Genomic DNA, 20392 nt, shown 5'->3' on the forward strand with positions numbered 1-20392 from the left:
GTCATCTCTGGAGTACCTGTCCTGTCAAATATGGTTTGAATTTGCCGACGTGAAAAAGAGAGATGAAAGGCAAATAGCCATCTTGTATACGAAGTCCTTGGGAAAAGATGCTGAATCTGCTTATTGTCCAGCATGGGTGTCTACTTCTCTGTTCTTGCCTTTCCTCCTTATGTTTCAGATAAAACCTGTCTGGTTTTAGAGACCAGTTTGGAACTGGGGTCTTTGCTGGTTCTGCACTCTTCAGTCATCATCCCTCTATCTGGACCACTAAAAAAGCAGTGAAATAGGTAGTATTTGGAAGCATAACTTCCCAATAAAATTTTCCTTTGAATGGATTTATTGCTGTGTGGGAGATATTTTTAAACAGAAAAGAATAAGCAGTTTCACCCCCTCCTGATTCTTCCTGGGGTTGCTGACTGACTGAGATTAATTTCATCACCAAATGATAGAAGCATTTCTTCAAGATAATTTAGTGAGCTAAAATCTTGTCTCCAGCTGCTCTTTGTCTTTTCCCTAGGGTTACCAGTGCTTTGGACTATTGCAGAACTATTTCCAATTTTATGTAGTATTTGTTAATAACTTCTCTCGTGTTTACTGTTACCATTGCATTGATTTCCTGTGCTTGGTGTGTCGGAGTGCTTGTTAGGGAATGCTGGTGGGTAGCTTATTTTTAGTCTTCAGTCCTTATAGATTCCTCTTTTCCCTCGGAGCATCTTCATATGTAAGAGTCCAAAGGCTCTTCAGTGCACGTAGGGTGTTACAGAGGCTCGCTGATAGCCTTGTGAAAAAGTAGATAAGATTCTGCGTCAAATGCCTTTAGCCTGAAATAAAATCACAGCCCTCAGTACAGGTGGGAAGCAGTTGCTGTGAGGGGGGGAGAACGTTGATGTTTCCCATAGGGCAGAGAAGCAAGTTATCTTAACCATGGAACTTTGGAGACGGAGGAAACTGCTGTGTAATAAAGCCACTTTCCTTGTTAAGTTCATTATTTAAAGTGGTCACGAATTTTTAATTTCCAGATGTGTTTTACTGTGAGTTTTGGATCAGGTGCAACAACTCAGAAGTGAACTGATTTTGTGCTCTGAATTGTTCTGCTGCTAAGTAACTATTTTTGAGTTCATGCTGCTGGTCCTGCTGTTTTTCACCCATGCATTTTTGGGGAGTCATCTTCAGGCTTGGAATCACGTTAGTCTGGAATATGCCTCTGTAAAGGACTCTGGATTCGGGATTGAATTGGGACTGCAGTCTGAATTATTTAATGTGGTCACTGGAAACGTGTTTGCAGGATTTTTTGCTGTTGGGGTTCTTTTGTGTTGTTTTTGGGTGTGTGGTGGTGCTTTGGGTTTCTTCTTTTAGCTCCAAAATGGTTATATGTGTCCATGGAAAAATAAGCTTCTGCCAACCAATTTGTGATGGTTGGATTGTTTTAGGATTGGGAGATGAAAGTATTTTAAGGTACACTTTTCCAGTAGAGGTTTTAACAGTACTCTGATAGAAGTGGGAGGCTGTGGCATTTGTAGAACCCAAGGGCACCCCCTGAGGCAGAGGCTGTCAGATAAAATCCCTTCTGTGCCCTCTGTAGCAGCGGCTTTAGGCAAAGTTCTGGGTTGATCAGTGAAAGCAGTGCTAAGTGCTCTGGCAGCATACATGCAGTTGTTGGTAAGCTGCCTGGGCATTATCACTTGTTTGCATTTCAGGTGGCTGTTGGCTTTGAGGCACAAGGGGTGTTGGTCTGGGTGTGCAGAGAAGCAATAGCAGAGCAGGTTCTGGGAGCAGTCTCACAGGAGAGTGGCCAACAGTATGTGCTGGTTGAATATCTGTTTTCAGACTGCAGAATAGATCTCATATGCATGTTTTAAGAAAGGCTGGTTGTATCTTTATAATCTCTTAAGTACCTCACGAGGATCACAGTGTATCAGTAGGTTTGCTCCAATGCTGTGAGGCTGAGTCAGTGTCAGGTTAGGACGGAGGTGTCTACCAGTATGCAGATTCGGGAGTTTGTTGTAAATTCTTGAGGCAAAAAACATGGCTTTACAGAATGAGAGACTGGTGATCTGACTTAATGCATCTGTGGTAGCACCGATGGCTTTGTTGGATTACTTCAACTGTACAGTACACAGAAGAAGTTGATCCTGAAGATAATTAACTTGCTCAGTAGCAAAGAGGATTTTTCTTCGTGTTTTTTGATGGGTTTTGTTCTACCTGTTGTTCTTGGTTTAAAGACCTTCCAGATTTCTTGCTTGTCCATCTCGAGGAGAGCATGAAGTTCTTGGGATGGTAGGTTTGTTTAGTCTGTTGGGAAGAAAACCTGAAAGATTCGTGGTGGAATCAAATCGGAGTTGCAGCGTTGTTCTGTTGATTACCAGGTGTAGGGGTTCCTGTAGCTGCTCTGTAGGTTTATGGGACACGGTAGGATTTAAGGCTGGGTAATTTTTCAGTGGAAGGTTGTGGTTTTGGATTGTTCTGGAGTTGTAGTGGTGCACATGGTAGGTGAGGGGTGTGTGGTTTGACATGGGGTTGGGTTTTCTCAGGAAAGGGTTGGGAGGTAGGGTTTGATTCTCTATTTGTTTTTTTTTCTTCCTTTTTTTTTTTTTTAATAGTTTATTGGCCAACTTTATCTTGCCTACATTTGCCACACGCTTTAGCTCTTGTTCAGTTTTCACAAACTTGTTTTAGGAGTTTCATGTATTTGTAATTTAGGTATTTTAAAGCTCTTTCTGCTTGCAGCTACATGAACTTAGTTATCATTTTAGTGAATATTTTCCCAGAGCCTTTGTGCACACCCCGCTCACGATGATGAGGACTAGCATGAGCCAATCCCAGAGCTTTGAATTTACATGAAACTCAAAAGTGCTTGTTTTCTTTGCTGATCTGCACAAATTGTTCTGCAGCTCCTCTTGTCTCTTCTCACTAGTGCCATCTGAGAAGAGACAGAGCAAAAAACAAATGCCCAAGGAATAAAACTCCAAATCCTTATGAGTTTTCTTCCTTCTTCCAGCGTTCAGCATGTCAGACTTTGCTTCTCGTTGTGAACATCGGTTTTATTGTTGGCAGTGTTCCAGATGCAGTGCCAGATGTCCTCTGCAGCAAAAAAATTACAGATGAGCAAACACTCTTCTAAGGTAGCATAAAAATCTATTTATGCTTCTTCTGGTGCGCCTGCAGACTGTCCACAAATACGGCCCACTGTGCTTTGTGCTGCACAAAGATAAAAACTCACAGCTTTTGTGTCCATCTAAACGTGTTTGACTACACGAGGGACTCCTGCTGTCCCCAACGCGTGGATTATTTAGCAGTAATAAGCACTTATTCAGCGAAGTGCTTGACTGAGGATTTAATCACTGGATTTGATTTTAATTATTGTCACACGTGGATTTCACTGAGGATAAAGTCACAGAAACATTAAAATAACTGAGGGGCAGCGGAGGTAAGGGAGGATATTGAGTTGATCTGGTTCTTGCCCTTTCCCCTCCCGCAGGCAGTTACAGTTGTGTTGTGTTGTGTTATGTTAGCAGACCCAAAGCCTGGTCTGGTTTTCCTACTGTGTATCAGTCTTTTAGGAGTGGATCTCTTCAGTGGTCATCTCTTCAAGCTAACTATCAGAGTGCTTCACTAGATCTTACCAAGTTTTTCTCAACGTCGTACTTGACTTTTCTGAGAAAAAGCATTTATTCCCCCCTTGCCTTCCTGTTTGTGGCAGTTTGTATGTGCTGAGGAAGAAATCATTCTTCTTTAATCTTGTCTGATTCCAGCTTTACTGTCCCAATGCCTTTCTGTGCCCAGCTGATACTATGCCTCCTGCAGCCCTGGTTGGGTCCCTAAAACTGCCTATGTAAAAACCTGGAAACTTGAATGCCTTTTTAGTGTGCTGAACTGACTTACCGCAAAAGCAAACAAACAGGTATCCCTTTTTGCCCAGCAGTGTCTCGTTGAGTTAACTCAGCTATCTTCTAAAACCTAAACCCTAACACTAAAAGAGTATAGTGAACACGTAGGCAGTCCGTATCTTCATTCAATCTTTTTCCAAGTTCTCATTCCTCTTTCTTTTGTTTGGAAGATGACTCCAGTTTCATTTCTGTTTGCTAGGCAAATTCTCTCTTTGCTCTGTGGGCTTTTTTGTGACTCTCAGTTCCCTTGCATCTCCCTAAAAAATATCACTGAGTTTATCTTACCTCTCCATCTGAGTTATGGAAATATCAGTGCAGAGAAGCAGAAGACTTCTTACTGTCTTTTTATACTCACAATCTGAGGACAGTAGAACCTAATTTCTTTACAGCCCTTTTTAAATTATGTTTATTTTACATTCAAAGCAGGTAGATAGGAGAATAGTGGTTAAATAATCCTAGTGGGTAGATGACAAGGAGAAAATGCTTGATTTTAATTATGCACGCGTTGGCTGAAGGTTAGAATTTTGTGCCACAACTCCAAGTCTTGTGGAGTCAGACCATAATCATTTGCCGTGTGAATGACGGCATGCCTGCAGCCCCGTGAGCTCAGTGGCAGTTGTGAATGCTCAGCGCTGCAGAAAATCAGGTCAAGTGTCGCGCTGGGTGTCCGCAGAGCCAGGAGCAGCTAACGAGTCTGTAGGAATACAAGGAAAGCAAGCTGGTTTTCATGTCTTTAGTCCATCAGGTTTACTTGGATTTTAAAATAATATGAATAACCTAGAAATTGAAAAAGACGGAAAAGATTTGTTCTTCAGAAAGCTATATCTTACAAGCAAACATTTGCAACAAGTTGTTTGATTAATTTCTTTAATATCAGCCATTGTAGGTATTATGAGATGATAAATGAATGTAACTGAAAGCTATTGAAACAAACACTGGAGGTGATCAAACAAAACTGAGTGATGCGTGTTGTGAACTAAGCTGTTAAAACCACAGTTAACAGATTGTGTCATCTTTCTATGGAATCTTGGTAGCACAGGCCTTTCATCATGCAGGAATTAGCTGCTCCCTTCTGGAAGTACCGGCAGAATATATAGAGAAATGAATTGCTTTTGGCAGTTCACACATTTTTAGAGACAGAAAACCGAGTACAGAAATGTAGTAGTATGACTTAAAGCTTGGAGGTCTTTGTCATGTAAGAATTTTATCCCCAGCTCTGCAAGAAGATTTGTGTAACCTTTCAGTGTGAGGTCTTGCATTCGTAATTGTGAAGTGTACAGAATATTGCACAGTGGAAAGTGAGACTTATTTTTCTGGCTGGCTGGGCAGGACATCTTTAAGCTAAAAGCATTTGGTGAGAGGAAGCAGCAACAGCTGTTCTGTGTGTTGTTTAGAGTCAGCTCTACAAGTTGGTGCAACTGTAGATAAACTGAGAAGAAAAGTGAAATCAAACACTACTTTAAAGGGACTGTGAGAGGTTACCAGTAGGTAGTCTTTTCCCCCACATTTTATATGGAACACATCTGGAAATATCCTTAAAGAATTGGAGGTATGAAGACTTAGTCCATGGTAAAGCTTTCATTTCGTGTTGTTCTTGGCTTCACACTTCTCAGCTTCCCTGGGTGCCTACTTTTTTTTTTTTTTTCTTTCCATTTTACTTATTAACTTCTTATTGAAGTTAATTGAGGAAGAGACGGATTGTCTTCAACCAGATGCCACAGACTTCAAAACCACTCCTTCACTGCCAAACAAAATTATGCCTGTGGCTCTGTCCTACTGGGGAGCTCAGCCCAAGACACCAACACATCCCAAGCTTGGGCAGAGCAGGAGGGTCATGGCAGTGCTTGCCAGCATAATGTGTATGTTAAAAGTGTGGTGCATTTTTTCTGTAAAAGAGCTTCAGTGAAATTATCTTAATGGTAAGCTAGCTAAGCTGTATTGGTTGCCCTTAAATTATAATGCTAATATTCAAAGTTAGGGCTGGAAGATGTCATTTAACATAGATTTCAGCTTAAATGGCTGTGGGGTAAACAAATTATTGCTTCAAGTTCCAAACCTGGATCAGAAATAAAGCTTATGCTTTTAGAAATAGGTAATCCACAGCAAATGTAAAAGCCCTCCACAGGATCAATAGCCATGAGTAATGAAGAACACATCACAGCGCTTGGTGAATCGGTTACATTGTTAGCTCCTCACAACCTTTTTTTTTTTCCCCTGAAGATTTAGAATTTGTATTTGAAATTGCTAATATTATTCTCACTTTGCAAATAGGACAGCTGAGCAGGAGGGATTTAAGCGGCTTGCTCAAGGCCATGCTCGGGGTTGGATAAAGCAGTAAAATGCTGGAATTTATCTGCCTGCCTGCAAGAGCCTCCTTCTCTCTCACCTTGGTTGATCAAAGCTTTTGGTGCTCCGTGGAAGTGCTGCATGCTGCTTTCTAACAGCACTGCCCTTTGCTGCTGATGTGCAGTACTTTTGTGGCTGTCAGGCACTGCTGTTGGGTGGCATTACTGAGGGGACAAGTCTTGTCTCTAAACTGAATATGGAGAGCTCGAGAGTCACTGGTGCTGCATCACAGCTTACTGTCATGTGTAGCTTCTCTGCACAAGCAGAAGTTTGGAGCTTTCGAGCTTCCTTTGAGCCTTAATGGAATGATGAAGTGTACAACTTTATTGATTTTAAACTTGAGAGAAAAGGTACGAGCATGGAAGGAGAAAGCAGAGTCATTTCAAGTGGAAAAGGCAGCTAGACGTTACCCATTCAGTAGCTGAAGATATCGTTCCATTAGAATGAGCCACTGTTTGAATATCTTTTCCAGCAAGTTGGAACTAAGTCACTTGGTCAACAACGAAAGGGTTTTGAAAATGGGAGTAAATCAGATACCTGTTATCTTTTATTTTGCTTATCTTCTAGGCGATGGAGTTAGTAATGATGTAACTCCTATGTTTTTGTGCGTGTGTTTTTGTTTTAGGTTTTGGCTTCAGCTCTATAACATGTAGTTACATGGTGTGTAGTAAGGTCAGTTGAACCTTGTGTTGCTTCAGGCAGCAACCAAACCTATCTACTTCCAAGGTTCAGCTGTTGGTTTATCTAGTTTGGCTGAAATGGTGTTTTACTTCAGCACCAGAGAGGCAAATTATCTAAAGACTCTGCAAAAAGTAGATAGTTTTTAACATTAGTAGGAACTAGAGGAAATGCTGATGAAATGTTGTAAAATTATATGACTTTTCTGAAAGCTGAGCTCCTTGTGAGATATATCTTGAAGAAAAATTGCCATAAAACTGATCATTTACAGGAAGAGGTGCTTTTTCAAATACAGTTTTATTTAACATTCATTATAAAAATGAACATTATATAAATGGCTATTGTGGTTTGTGCATTGGTTGTTATAGGTTGTTTAAAAAAAAAAAATGACAAAACAACTGGAAGTGAAAACATTTACTTGTTCTCCCAACATATGTTTAACTCAATGGTCTCTTACTGCCTGCTTCATGTTCTGTTAGTGGTCATTTTTAACTATCCCAGCATAAATTGATGTCACCTTTGAGCACAGGTATGCACGTTTAAAAGCTGCGACCATGCTAAGAGCATTAAAACTGGGCTTAAGAGAAAACATCACATTAAAAAAAAAAACAACACCCTCCTGCAATAGAAGCAGCTGGCTGCATTTTATAAGGATTTAATCAATTGTGTCATGTTTATTATAGTGTAAATAACACCTTACTCTTCTCTTCCTCTCCTTCTCTATCAACATGTAAGGAAAAAAAATGACAAAAGTGGGAATCTCTCTCAAGCTTTCAAGAGTATATGTAAGTGCCTTTATGTGACCGAAGGAGACAGAAAAGGGAGGGGGCAGTTTCATTTTTTCATTTTATAAAAGCATCATCTTTGAGAAGCAGGTATTGCTTTTATTAAAACCAGTCCATAATGATCAGTGATTTCTCTACAGTTGTCAAACTGGCTTTAATTACAGGACTAAATTGAGAACTCTGTTCCAAGCACATAGGACTTTCTTTAGTCCCTGTAATAACTTATATTTCATTTCTAAACCAAGACAGAGCAACATGGGTGATAATTTAAGAGTGAATTTTGGAAACAAGGAGTGTTGTTTCCTTGAGCTTAGCAGTTTTACCATTGTGTGAAGTCGCAAGATTTTCACAAGGCCTGTAAGAGTTTCCTAGCTTCAACTGAGGAAGACATAACATTGAGAACAACAGCCAGCACAGCTGTGTTGGATACAGGTGAAGATACAGCTGGCTTGGGCCAGGTAAGGGGTAGTGGCATTCCATGCAGTGTAAGATGCCACTGCTGGTCAGTCCCATGAATTAATCAGGCTTGTGACTTTTCCATTTGGGCTTCTAGTTGTGCATTGTTCATTTTCCAGCTTGCCAGCACTGACAGTTCTTATATTTAGCTCTCCTTGGCTTAATCCTTCTTAACTGCCTTTAAATAAGCACAAGACAGTAGAAGGGCAACTTCATTGTCTTCTAGATGTCTGAGTCTGGACCTAACCACATACAGCTGGGTTTTTTCCAGCATTGTTTTGCAGTTTCCTCTCCAGCACATAGGCTTGGGGAAGATACCACAGGACCCCACAGTCACCTTTGTGTCAGGTTGTCCTCCACTCACACTGTGTCAAGGCTGTGTGTCCAACTTCCTTGCTGCTTCAGTCTCTTCTGACTTAAGAGCTCACCTTTTCTCCCTTGGACTTTCTATACCCTTAATACCATACTTTCTTTTTGACTAAATTATATCTGAGCAAGCATACTTTCTAGTTAATATATCTGAGCATGATAGCTAAGCTAAAAAAATCAATAATATTAAAAAAAAAAACCAATCTAACTCTACGTAACAGATGTCCAGAATGCCTTATATGTCCGCAGAGAATGCTGCACATGAAATACACATCAGTTTTCTTGAGCTTCTTTTGAAATTTCTTTTGAGAAGTGAGATTGATGCCCTGTATCTTTCCAGATTTAGATAAAAACAAACTGTTGATCCATGATGGATAGATTTCCTTTAAACAATAGTTAGCATATGAAGGAATGTGTGTATAAGTACATGAGCTTGTGTGTGCACTAAAAATATTTATTGTTTAAAATAAAGGGAATGTATTACTAACTAAGACAGTTATTCCAGTGAAAAAAATGTATACCTCAGGGTGTACACAACATGGTGACACGGTGAGGAGATGCTGTAAGTAAAACTGTTGATAGCATAAAGTAGTAAGTGCTGGCAGAAATAGCTGTATGCATCTGTGAGTCTAATTAGAACTGTAATAACCAGAGGCAAAGAAGTCTGTTCACATTGTACAGTTACAACTCTGTTAAATAAATATTGATGTAGTAGGATGCAAATAGTACTTTACATGTTGTACTGTTTTGCTTACACTGGCGCAGTTCTATTTAGATAGTTTGATGCTTCTGCCTTGATTTAGCACATCTGCCACACTGCCCCATTATGTAATGGCAGTCAACTCCTTGGTCAGTCTTCTGCTACAGAGATATTACTAGTAGGCCTAGCAGTGCCATTTGTGCAGTCTAATTTATTGCTTAAACTTTGGTTTCATCATTAAATATTTCCTATTTGCATCTAGATACTTGTCCAGCTTCTGATTTATCTTCTCTGAAGTTCAGCCATGTTGATCTGTGAGCCTGTTGGTCCGATTTTAGAGGTGTAGTTCAATTAAGGGAATATCTCAGGGTTGTTGTCATGCCTAAATCAGAACTTGTGTGTTTTGGTGTGGGTCTCCTGCCTTTATTCAGAACTAAAACAGGCTGTTTCTTATGAAACCAAACTTTTATCTGTCAAGTTTATTCTATTGTTCTGTGAAGAGAGAGTAGATTCCTTCAAATCTACATCATAACATGCTTTCTGGTTGCTCATGTTCATATATTTATCTTGTTAATTAAAATTTTCTCAGTTCTGTTTGCATTTTTATATTAGTTACCAGTGAATGCATATGGGAGGTAATAGAAAACACTTTGTTTTGATTACACAATACAAAGCCCCAAAGCAGCAGCTGAAGCAAAATCCTAAGCAGAAATGGAACCACGGAATGCAAGAAAATGGTTTTGCTGTCCTGGGGACGCTGGCTCTGAGCTTCAAGTGGATGAATAGTGACCATGCTTCAAACACTGGGCAGAACTTCTGTTTACAGTGGTTTTCATTCAATGTATGACTGTTCTGGAATCACAACTAACGTTTTTTTTTCTCTTTTTTACAGACTGGATTTTGAATTCTTTTCATGACAGAGGTTTCCAAGTAGTTGTCTTGCTATAACTTTGAGAAGAAGTTCTATGTAGCTCTTACTTTTGAGAGTGCTGCGAAAATGATTACTTCAGATTTGCCAGTACTACAGTGAGTATGCAATTCTTTGTGTATTTGAATTTCTCAGCTTTCAAAATGCAGAAGTGAGCAGGGAGCAGACCCGTGTTCCAGACTTCGTGTGTTGTCATAGCCCGAAAAGCTATAAAACTTAAGGGTTTCCTTTAGAGGGTGGTTCCTTATATGGAGGTTTTACTTTGACGTGAAAAGCAAAAACAAGTATTTGCTACTTTTATGCTTCATAATGTTGTTAGATTTCAGAAATAGGAATGGGCTTTTGTCATAACTGAGCACTTTTGTGTATTCCAGGAGGGTACTTTTTCTTCCAGTGAGCTGTATTTATTGTGCAAAAAGCCTCTGGCTCCTCTAGTTGAAGCGGGCAAGCGGTGTTCACGTGTTCTGGTCCAGCCAGCCCCGCAGTGCTGTTTCCTCACAGTCCTTTTCCCGCCCTTTTTAAAACCCGCCCCCCAGCAGTGCTGCCGGCCGCGCTGATTGGCTGAGCCGCGCCTCACAGAGCTGACTGCAACCGGCTGCTGTGCCCGCGCCTCCTCGGTGCTGCAGCAGTCAGCGATCAGTGATAACTTGTTGGGAATGGAGAGGTGAACATGGAAGTTAGCGCTGCGTGTAAAACAGCCTTCCTTCTGTGATGTTCCTGACCTCAGATTAAAGTCCCTTTAATGAATCTGAATGTTTCGACAACTGTGAAATTATTTGACCTTAATAATAGTATGCCTAGCATTGTCGTTATCTCCTGTATTTTTAAAGCCATTTTCAGAGAAAAGCCAATTCCTGTGGTGAGCCGGCAGTGGGTGGCTGTGATGGGTGCCACCGAGGGGCAGCGTTCCAGGAGATGCTCTCAGTTAAAATTTTCCTATGCGTGCCATGTTCAAGTAACAGTGTGTTTGTGAAATGTGCTGAGGATGGAAAGCTTTTACATTTTGTCACTGTAATGATGGGAAAGGGATATTCCCATTCCCAGTTCACAAGTCTAGATGGCCTTAAAAAGTGAATGAAACAGCATAGAATTTAAGGTTATATAATGCATATTAATAGATTCCATTACTCAGCACACCAGCTGAGAAGTGTGAGGGACATTTGATATTGCAGTTCTGTTCAATCCAGAGATGATTGAGGTGACAGTAAACCACCCACACTGTGCAACTTAAAAATACCAAACCAACCTTTAAGGCCATCCTTTTAGATAAAGAGTCTGAAAGTCGATTTGTTATGTTAATATACTTAGTATCAGTTACTCCCTTTCAGAATTCTTCCCTTTGAGGGCATACAAAAAGGAGGAATCTTTAGTTTTTCTGGATTCACTGAAATGGCTTCAGAATGTCATGAAGGCAGAATGCTACGTATCCATCTTTCAGACGTAGCACAGTGCTCTGTCTGGTTTACGTGACCTAGGTGACTGCTGGAAGCCGTGCCTCGGTGGGATGAGTCATGTTTGCTGTGAGACATGCTCTCAGATTTTGAAGATCAACCATGAGAGCTGATTCATCCATGATTCATGAGCCTGTGCATTTAGCCATTTTTCTTTGTGAATGCTTTTCTTCATGAGGCTGAGGCTGGTGGTAGCAATTACTGGATTTATGTCTGCCAGAACCTTGAGCCACCTCAACAACACAGACAAGGGCTACAGAAGTGTTTTTATTTACTAGAACTGGTATATGAACATAGGTTTTTGGTGTGGTTGTTTCTTTAGTTTTGTTTTAAGGGCATGGTATGAATTACACAGCTAAGGCTTTGTGTAGTAGTAGAAGGAAGGTAAATTTGATTCACTTGACTTATTTTGCAGAGATTTGAAATTTACTGTGTCGATGGAAATATTTTCTTTAGAAGCATGACATAGCAAAGGACTGACGAGTAACCCATTAATTCTTCATTACCACATGGTTAGTTTCATTGGCCAGGATTTACAGCTTCAGAATAATATCCAGAGTTTTTAGGAGGCATTCTGGAGTTACTGCCAAGTTTTCTAGAATGCCTGTGCCACCACAGAAACCAGAAAGAAAGGCAGAGTATACTTAGGTTCCTCACAGAGGTTATGACTTCTCTTCCTTACTTTGTTCAGCCTGGTCTTGTAGGTCTCCTCATGTTCTGCCAAGTTCTCTCATGTCTCTGCCATGTTCAAGGTGTCTTGGAGGGGAAGAGCTTACCTTCCAGCACTGCTGCCTTTCCTCTCATGCAGGTCTGCTTAGGCCCACTTTCCATCCCAGCAGCTTCAGGAAAGGTAAATGGAAAATGATGAGCAAAACCTAGGTTTTTCTCTCAAGTGACGAGTCACACACACGTGAAATGTAAGGATAGGATAATTCTGGTCTGTTAAGTTGCAGGTGACTGCCATAGGAAAAATCGCTTCCTAGCAGCTCTGAAAGATGTGTAGGGAACGAGAGAGATGGATGCTGGCCAGATGCTCCTCTTAGTAAATGTTAAAAACCTGACAGAACTGCAAGCAGTTCTGAGATGCTTTGTTCCTCCCCTGAGTTCATAACTAAGAAGGAAGGAACATGGGTGTGTGTATTCAGAGCAGCTATAAGGCTTCGGCAGAAGCAAGAAGCACTTCCTCCCACACACTGAAGGAGCCCTAGGGCTCAGTGCAAGGGCCTTTTTGTCCAGGAGCTGCATGGTTACAACAGAACTCCCTGCTTCTGGAAATACTGCAGGTGTTTGTTTTCATGTTAAGTCAGCCAAGGACTGTAGGTTGTCCTTATCCTGTCACCCCTCTCCATAAACGTGATCTGCTTATTAATTTGTTCCCCTGTTACAAGCTTACGCTCCTTTGTGGGAAGAAATATTTTCTCTTCCCCACTTACTGTTAGGGGGAGATTGATCGTTTTAAAATTTTGAACATTTCTATTTGAGAACCTCGTCTAGACCACCTTACCATTAGTGGAGGAAAGAAAACTCAAAAATTGTCTAACCTATTTTGGACAGTGACTTTAGCATGAGGTATATTGCTGATTTTCAGTGTGTGTGTTGTGTACGTCTAAAAGTAAGACAAAATGAATCTTACCTCACTGATTTCTTGGGCCTCTCCAAAAAAGCTTCCAGCAAATGAGAAGTGTTTCAACAGGAGAATCAGAAGCGTGCTTATCAGGTTTGTGGCAGAGCTCTGCTGAAAAGTGAAAAGGTTAGTAATTATTCAAATGTTCATTTCATACATAGAGCTCTGAAGCAACTGCTAAACACACACATCTCAGTAGATGGAGTTAGACCCAGACACTGGTGTAGCAAAATGAAGATGTCCATGGACTGGGTGCATGCAAAATACTAGCATGGTTTGATTTATTTCCTTCCATAACTCAGCATTTCGGGGAAGTGGTAGAGCCATTTGTCATGGCAGACTGCTGAATCTGGTTTAAATGGAAAAAAATATTTGTCTTGATGACTTTAGGTGCGTGGTTTTGTAAGCTAACGAAGTTACAGTATTTCCACAGAAATGTGTTTGGACTACCCCATGCCTGACACTTTTTTGTTAGGGTTCTGTGTGGATGAGAGCAGCTGTTTTTTTCTACATAGAGTAAGAGTGAATGGCTTTAATTTATCTGCAGCAACAGAATGCAGCAGATCCTCACTTATGCATGTTCCTCACTTCTGCATTCAGAAGTTATTTAAAAAAAAAAAGCTGTCATTGTGAGGCAAATGCATGTTTTGCACATTGAGTTGTAGCATGTGCGGGGCCTGGATACATCCGTCCACATAGGCATTGTTTTCATCTGGATTTGCTGGATTGGTTTTCATCATTGTGAAGCTGTTTAACCAAGTCATTTTGAGCTGTTGTTGGGTTTCACTGATTTTTTTTTTCCTTCATTTGGTTTCACTTATTTTTCAAATTCATATCTCGATGTTGAGTTTTTCAAATTTCCTGCTTAAGGAGCAGAAAAGTTAATTCTCTAATTTCATCACATCTAAACTTCAGTTTAAGTTGTAGAAACCATAAAAATGCCATAAAAATATGCAGTCTGAAAACTTGAATGTGCTTGAATCCAGTTGGTATTGAATGTGGACACATGCATTTCTGGGATAGGTAGAACTACTGCGAGGTAGTCCATCAGCATTACTGTCAGGAAAGCAGATTGCTGTGTTTTCTTCTGTGTTCCAACTTTTGTAAATGTACACTGCATGGTGTTCCTGTGCTTGTTAACTGGAAAAGGTCAGAAAATATTTCTTCAAAATACTAGAATTTCAGCATAGTTCCACAAAATCATCTGTGTTAGAGGAGGAACATGCTAATTTAGGGGAATACACTAATTTCAGAAACAACAACAAGTGTCAGAAGATTCCTGATTCTGATATAGTGATATTTGCATCTTTCTGCATTACTAAATAGCTTTCTTGGTGATGCAGCAAATTTCTGAGGTATTCATGATCAAACAAACAAATGAATAAAAATCACTGACAGCATGGAAGATTTGTGTAGGTCTTAGCTTTTCAGTTTCCACCAACCAGATCACTAATGCCTTTTATATTGGAAGGTTTATAATTTAATGGAATAGACCTGATTTTTTTCCCCTTCCCTCTGTACAAGTTTTACTGCAATTTAACTGCCTTCACTTCAAGAAAATTATAAGGAATTATAATTATAAGGAATTAACTGCCTTTAAGGAAGTCTGTGACTAGAACTAGACTTGACCCAGCTTTGAATAACCTAGGACATTACTACAGGTGTTCTTTCATTTGTGGAGATGTCATGCACTGCTGGTCTTGCAAAGAACAACGCACATCATTCACAGATGGTTTTGGTTGTGGGTTTGTCTTGAGCAAAATGTAATGTCTTGGAACATGACTTAAAAGCTGAATTTTTTCAAGCAGCCAGGTCTGTTTTGAAGGCAGGTACAAGTGGGCTTGGCTTGTAGGGGGAAAGAAGAGGAATTGGAGGTAATGAATGTTTTTCCCTATTGAGTATGGCCTTAGTCTGAACCAGGAATTGCTACAATTATTATGGGCTTCTCTGCTAATAATCTGAGCTTTGTGAGGCGTCTTTTGTTTGTGTTTTTTTTTTTTTGTTATTATTACACAAGTGGAAGCATTTTCCTAGCTACAAGGATCTTCAATGATTTAAGACTGAAGTGAGTCCTCTGGTTTGTGCCTCGTGGTCACTGTTAATCCTTTTTTATTAACAGCTGCACAATGGCGTTGTCTTCAAGTGTGACTAAAAACAGGATTTAATCCTAGTGGGAACTTGTGCAACTATCCTAATGATGTGGTAGCCAGATCAGATGCCCGATTGGTTTCTCTCTGACCTTAAAAGCAGCTCAAAAATACTTGCAAAAGAAAGCTGATACTAGTGAATATACTATGTAGAATGGGTATGTTGACAATATGCTGCTTAATATAGTGAGCTTTTGAAGTGCAACTTGATTTCAAAAGAAGCTATTAATTTAAATAAGTTTCAGTCTATAAAATGACATTCCAGCTCATAAAAAGGTAAGGACTTTTGCCAGGGGTGGCATTGCTTGGTTCCTTAGTTTGCAGAATAAATGTGGCAAGCATTTTAATGCTTTTTTTTTTTCCTGATTTAGGACTAAAAATTTAATCAGTCAGTTATAGATTACTTGTTGATTTCAAATCATTTTCATTTATCTAGTATTTTTCCCCCCTAGGGATTCTACAAATGAAACTACTGCACATTCAGATGCTGGCAGTGAGCTTGAAGAAACAGAAGTCAAAGGAAAAAGAAAAAGGGGCCGTCCTGGCAGGCCTCCAGTATGTGTAATTTAGTTTTATTTTGTTATGCATCTATCTAAAATTGACTGCAAACTGTTTTTCATCTAATCGTCTTGTGGTCACATAAATAGGCTTTTAATGAGCCCTATGTCAAACTATGAAGACTTGTAGTATGAAGTATTTATCAGGTTGAAATACAAGTGTTTGAAGTAATTAAAAAGGGACATAAAAATGAGTTCATATAGCTTTTTAAAATTTACTAGCTCTGTACTGTTTTGTTGTTGTCATATTACAACATTCTTCCAGACCTGAGCAGAATCTCACAACACAACCACTTTGTCCAGAAAGTTGTAATGATTTTTTTTTCAAGTGACAAATGACAGCTGAGCCATCTTCTTAGGAACTGATCATCTCTTGGTGTGAATGGAATAGCTTCAGCATAGTACTAACAGTGTCTCAGAAGATCAATTAATGCATCTTAAAAAATCATATAATTGGCATACCTGATGTTCTACTTATCAGTAGGGAGCTTTGACTTATCTAACATCAACCAGAGTTAACCTATGATTTTGCTGTCTGCTGTGTAAGATTTGCTAACAGACTGCTTTTCTTAGCTGTGTTTGCCCATTTCTGGCCTATAAATGGGAAGATGCAGAAACAGTTCTCTATCACACAGTGTCAAGGCAGGTTGGTCTTGTATTTTCATTCCTTTTACAAATTACTACCCAGCTTATTAGGAATGACTGAAGTTCTGTTGTGTCTTGTGCTCTTTTTCTTTTTTAAGTTCAAGGCCACGTGACGCAGTTCTCATCACCTAAAATACACAGTGTGGAATGAGATTTTTGGTGGGAAGTTCTGTGTTTGTTCTTAATTGTTTTGATTCTCTTCTTAGTGTTTGTCTCCAGGTTTGCCCCTCTATTAATGCCTAAATATATAGTGCTGAGAGACTGAGATTTTTTGCATTTGTTTTCCTTTTTATCCTAAGAACATCCACCCTAAATCTAATTCCTAAGCATAGCTGTAGGGAGGCTGTAGGAATGGACAGAAGCATGTGTTTCTCTCTAGCATGCAGCCAAAGCATACTGGCTTTCAGTTTGCATCCCAGTTTCTGGAGTTCATGAGCCAAGATTTTAGGTCCTGGGCTTTTCTTGGCAAGTCTTTCTCCTTCCTGAAGGTTTTTGGGTAGTCTTTTCTGTGAGGCTATATATTTTTCATCAGATAGATAAGCTTACCTTATCTTAACAAGAAAGATGTAAAGAAAGAAATCATCTGTTTACACAGCCTGTAAGAAAAAAGTAAAATGAGAAATTCTTAACATTTCATTAGTGAATGTATCCGTTTTTAGATTCCAATTGGGAAAAAAAAAAAAAAAAAAAAAGCTTGATGCAACCTGATTGCTAACCCAGAAGGCTGTCAGTCTGTGAATTGAAGGTAAAACAACGCTGCTATTATTATATTCCCCCTTCATATTGAGTGGAAAAGAGAGGTGAATGTTATAAAACGTATTCCTCATCCCTCTATTTGAGCATATTAGTAACTCCTGTGAGAACATTTACTGAAGCACTCCTGCTTCAAGTTTCTACAGGAGCATTTGCTTATGTATAGAGCAACCTCAGGTTTTTTAAGCATGCAGAGTATTGAAAAAACTCTTCAGCTCTCTTGATGCTGAGGACCAAGATGCTGTGAAAGGATCACCTTTATGTTTTTTAGAAATTAAAGCAAATCTAGTGTTCAAAACCAAGGAAGACAATAGAAAATAAGTACTTTTTGTAATTCTAGTTTTCCAAAATGTGGAATTCTTTGCATAATTCTGATTTCTTGACTCCTTTCTACCTCTAACCCAAAATCACAAGGAAAATATACTGGGTGTGGAAGGGGTTCAGAGAAGAGTGCAGTGATGGGCAGTCATGGAGTCACTGGAGTGGGAGGGACTTTGTGAGGTTCTGTTCTGATCTGCTCAAAGCACAGTCAGCTTTGGGATCAGAGCATGTTACGCCATGTTACTCAGAGCTTTTTGAGGGCTGGATAGTATACAGCCTCTCTAAGCAATTTGTTTCATTGCTTGACTTTTCTGCTGCAAAAAAGCTTTTTCTTTTTACTTGATGAGAACCTTTCTTGCTTCAGTTCTTGACTGCTGTCACTTGTCTTCCCACCATATGCTGTTGCAATAAAAGCCCCACTGGGGTAGTGCTCCCAGCCCCTGACTGTACTGGTCACAGTATTCCAGATACAGGCTAACAAGTGCTGAGTGGAAGAGGATAATCCACTTCCTTGATGTGCTGGCTGTGTTACATTAGTGCAGGCTAGGCTGCTGATGATCTGTACTGCCAGGATACACTGCTGCCTACCATGACTCTGATATTATTTTCCACAGAATTGTTCCCCAACTAGCCCACAGCCGGTAGGTGCAGGGATTTGTTACTCTGCCATGGGACAGGTCTTTGTCCATTTTGAAATGTGAGTGTCCTGTTAGCCTAGTCCTCCAGACTGCCCACAGCAGTCTTGCCCTCAATATCAGTGAGTGTCTCGGTGCCTATTTCATGTCGTCTGGACACCTGACAGAAACCCATTTTCTCCCCTCTTTGGCTATCTGATAAAGATGTGGAATAAGACACACTGCAGTGTAATCTTCCTTCATACCCTTACTGCCAGTAGAGACTGAAATGTTAGCCACTGTCCTCTGAGTTCAGCCATTTCTCCACCCATCTAATTCTGTTGTCTGTCCATCTGGATCACAACTACCCAATTTGCACAGAAGAATATTGTGAGAAATTGTTGAAAGCTTGGCTAAAATTGATAAAAACATTTACTGTTTTCCCCTCACCACAAATTTTCTGAGTTTTTGTGATGACTTCAGACAAAATGTTTGTGTTTGGATCCACAATGACACCTTGCCTGCACAGTTCGTGCTGCAGCAATGGAAAGGAATAAATAAGGATCTTCTACAGAAAATGACTGAAAAGGAAAAAGCCACCCAGTCTCTGATATCCTTAAGGAGAAATGCAAACTCCTCTGAAAGACTAGTTCTAGGCATTTAAATTTATAACTTTATTTGATATGAAAATCATGGGCTTAGTAATTGAGGCATTGGTTTTGCAAACACTGGATGTTCATTTTCCTCCTCCTCCACATTGCGGACTCATCCCTGTTGTGATCCTGTCTGGATTGCACAGCTGAATTGTCTGACACAGGAGGTGTGGCTCCCCAGCTCCTCCATCTGCTCACATCGCTTGTAGCTCCTCCATAGCTACTACCTATCTTCAGTCTTAAATGTATAACAGATTACAATATTTAGAGCTATTCTGCTCAACTGATATTTAGATGTTTTGTTTTTCATTTCTCTTACAGACTTAAAGAAAAGCTTTATGCCCAAAGATACTTATTGTTTCAGTATTTCTTTCCTCTAACTAAAATATTATGGTCTAATAAGAATTAATCTCCTCAGAAATGCTGACTTACTTACATCCTTTAGGTCATTGCAGTTATGGTGGCACGTCTGCCGTAAGCATATTTGGAAAGAGTTTACTCTTCTGTGCTGTTCTGTTACAGAGCTGCACACAATGTACTCAATCAAAAAAACCCATACACGTATTTACTTTAATAAGATTTTAGCTGTGGGGTTGTAGAATTGATTTCACATTTTATCAGAAAGACGGACTGATGTTTTATTTCCAGCCTTCTTTTTCCAGAAAGACGTTTTCTCATTGCAGTTGAGACACTTCTGTAAGTGATAGAGCTCATTTAAATAATTTACCATTGGTAACCACAGATTTTTCTGATTCCTAGAAAACTTTAATATTTGGGGGAAGCTTTCCTTCCTGAAGGGGCTACTTTCCATGTTGCTCCCCCAGTTCTTTAGAGACAGTTCTAAAGAGGATGTTACTGGGTAGAGTACACAGTTGACTGATGAAGAGATTAATCATATTGATCCTGGTGAGTAAATCTCAGAATGTAATCTGACTGCACTGAACTCATGCAGTGCATCTGGCAGGAGCTGCACCATGCTCTGTACTAGCACTGGTGTGGCTGAGGCAGGCCTCCCCTGGTCCATGTGCACTTCTGAACAGCCGGGCTGTAGAGCAGATGCTTGAGGATCAGTTGAGTGGGTTGGGTGAATCTGTCCAGTCAGTGGCTATATCTTGGTGTATGTGTTTACATAAAGCTATGTGTGAGCATACCCAGCTCGGTGTCTGTTTAGTAAATCGTGTGCTGTGTGTGTAAGGAGTGATGTGTGACAGTTCTCTGGTTGGTGCTGCTGAGTAATGTTAGCTAAAGAATGCCTTTTCTGTACGCTGCATTATTGAAATTGGATGCTCTGTTCTAGGTAGGGGATTTGAAACCCCCGGTGTAGCTCTCCCATTAGTGAGCTCAGGCTCAGATCAGTTATTCATTTATCCGTTGTTTTTGCCTCCTCTCTTGGATCAGAGATGTCTTACAGAGTTGTTTAATTTCAGTTTCCATGCTTTATATTAACCTACCTGGCCTTACCTCCCCAGGATCCCAGA

The 20392-nt window shown here is 40.0% G+C and overlaps 1 protein-coding gene across 4 annotated transcripts in view; it reads left to right on the forward strand.

The window, feature by feature from the left end:
* STAG1 (STAG1 cohesin complex component) overlaps positions 1-20392 on the forward strand; it is a 163952-nt gene that overhangs the window by 25416 nt on the left and 118144 nt on the right. For 3 of the 4 annotated variants that reach the window (XM_085232711.1, XM_085232710.1, XM_085232712.1), the window contains 2 exons: positions 10114-10247; positions 15824-15926. In XM_085232711.1, the coding sequence (XP_085088837.1) occupies positions 10219-10247; positions 15824-15926 (132 nt within the window). In that variant the 5' untranslated portion in view covers positions 10114-10218. Of the gene's footprint in view, positions 1-10113; positions 10248-15823; positions 15927-20392 lie in introns of those variants that run through there. The other variant, XM_019618871.2, reaches the window with a different exon arrangement.

This window comes from Meleagris gallopavo, chromosome 11 (genome assembly GCF_905368555.1).
Source record: "Meleagris gallopavo chromosome 11, MGAL_WU_HG_1.1, whole genome shotgun sequence".
Classification (NCBI taxonomy): domain Eukaryota; kingdom Metazoa; phylum Chordata; class Aves; order Galliformes; family Phasianidae; genus Meleagris; species Meleagris gallopavo.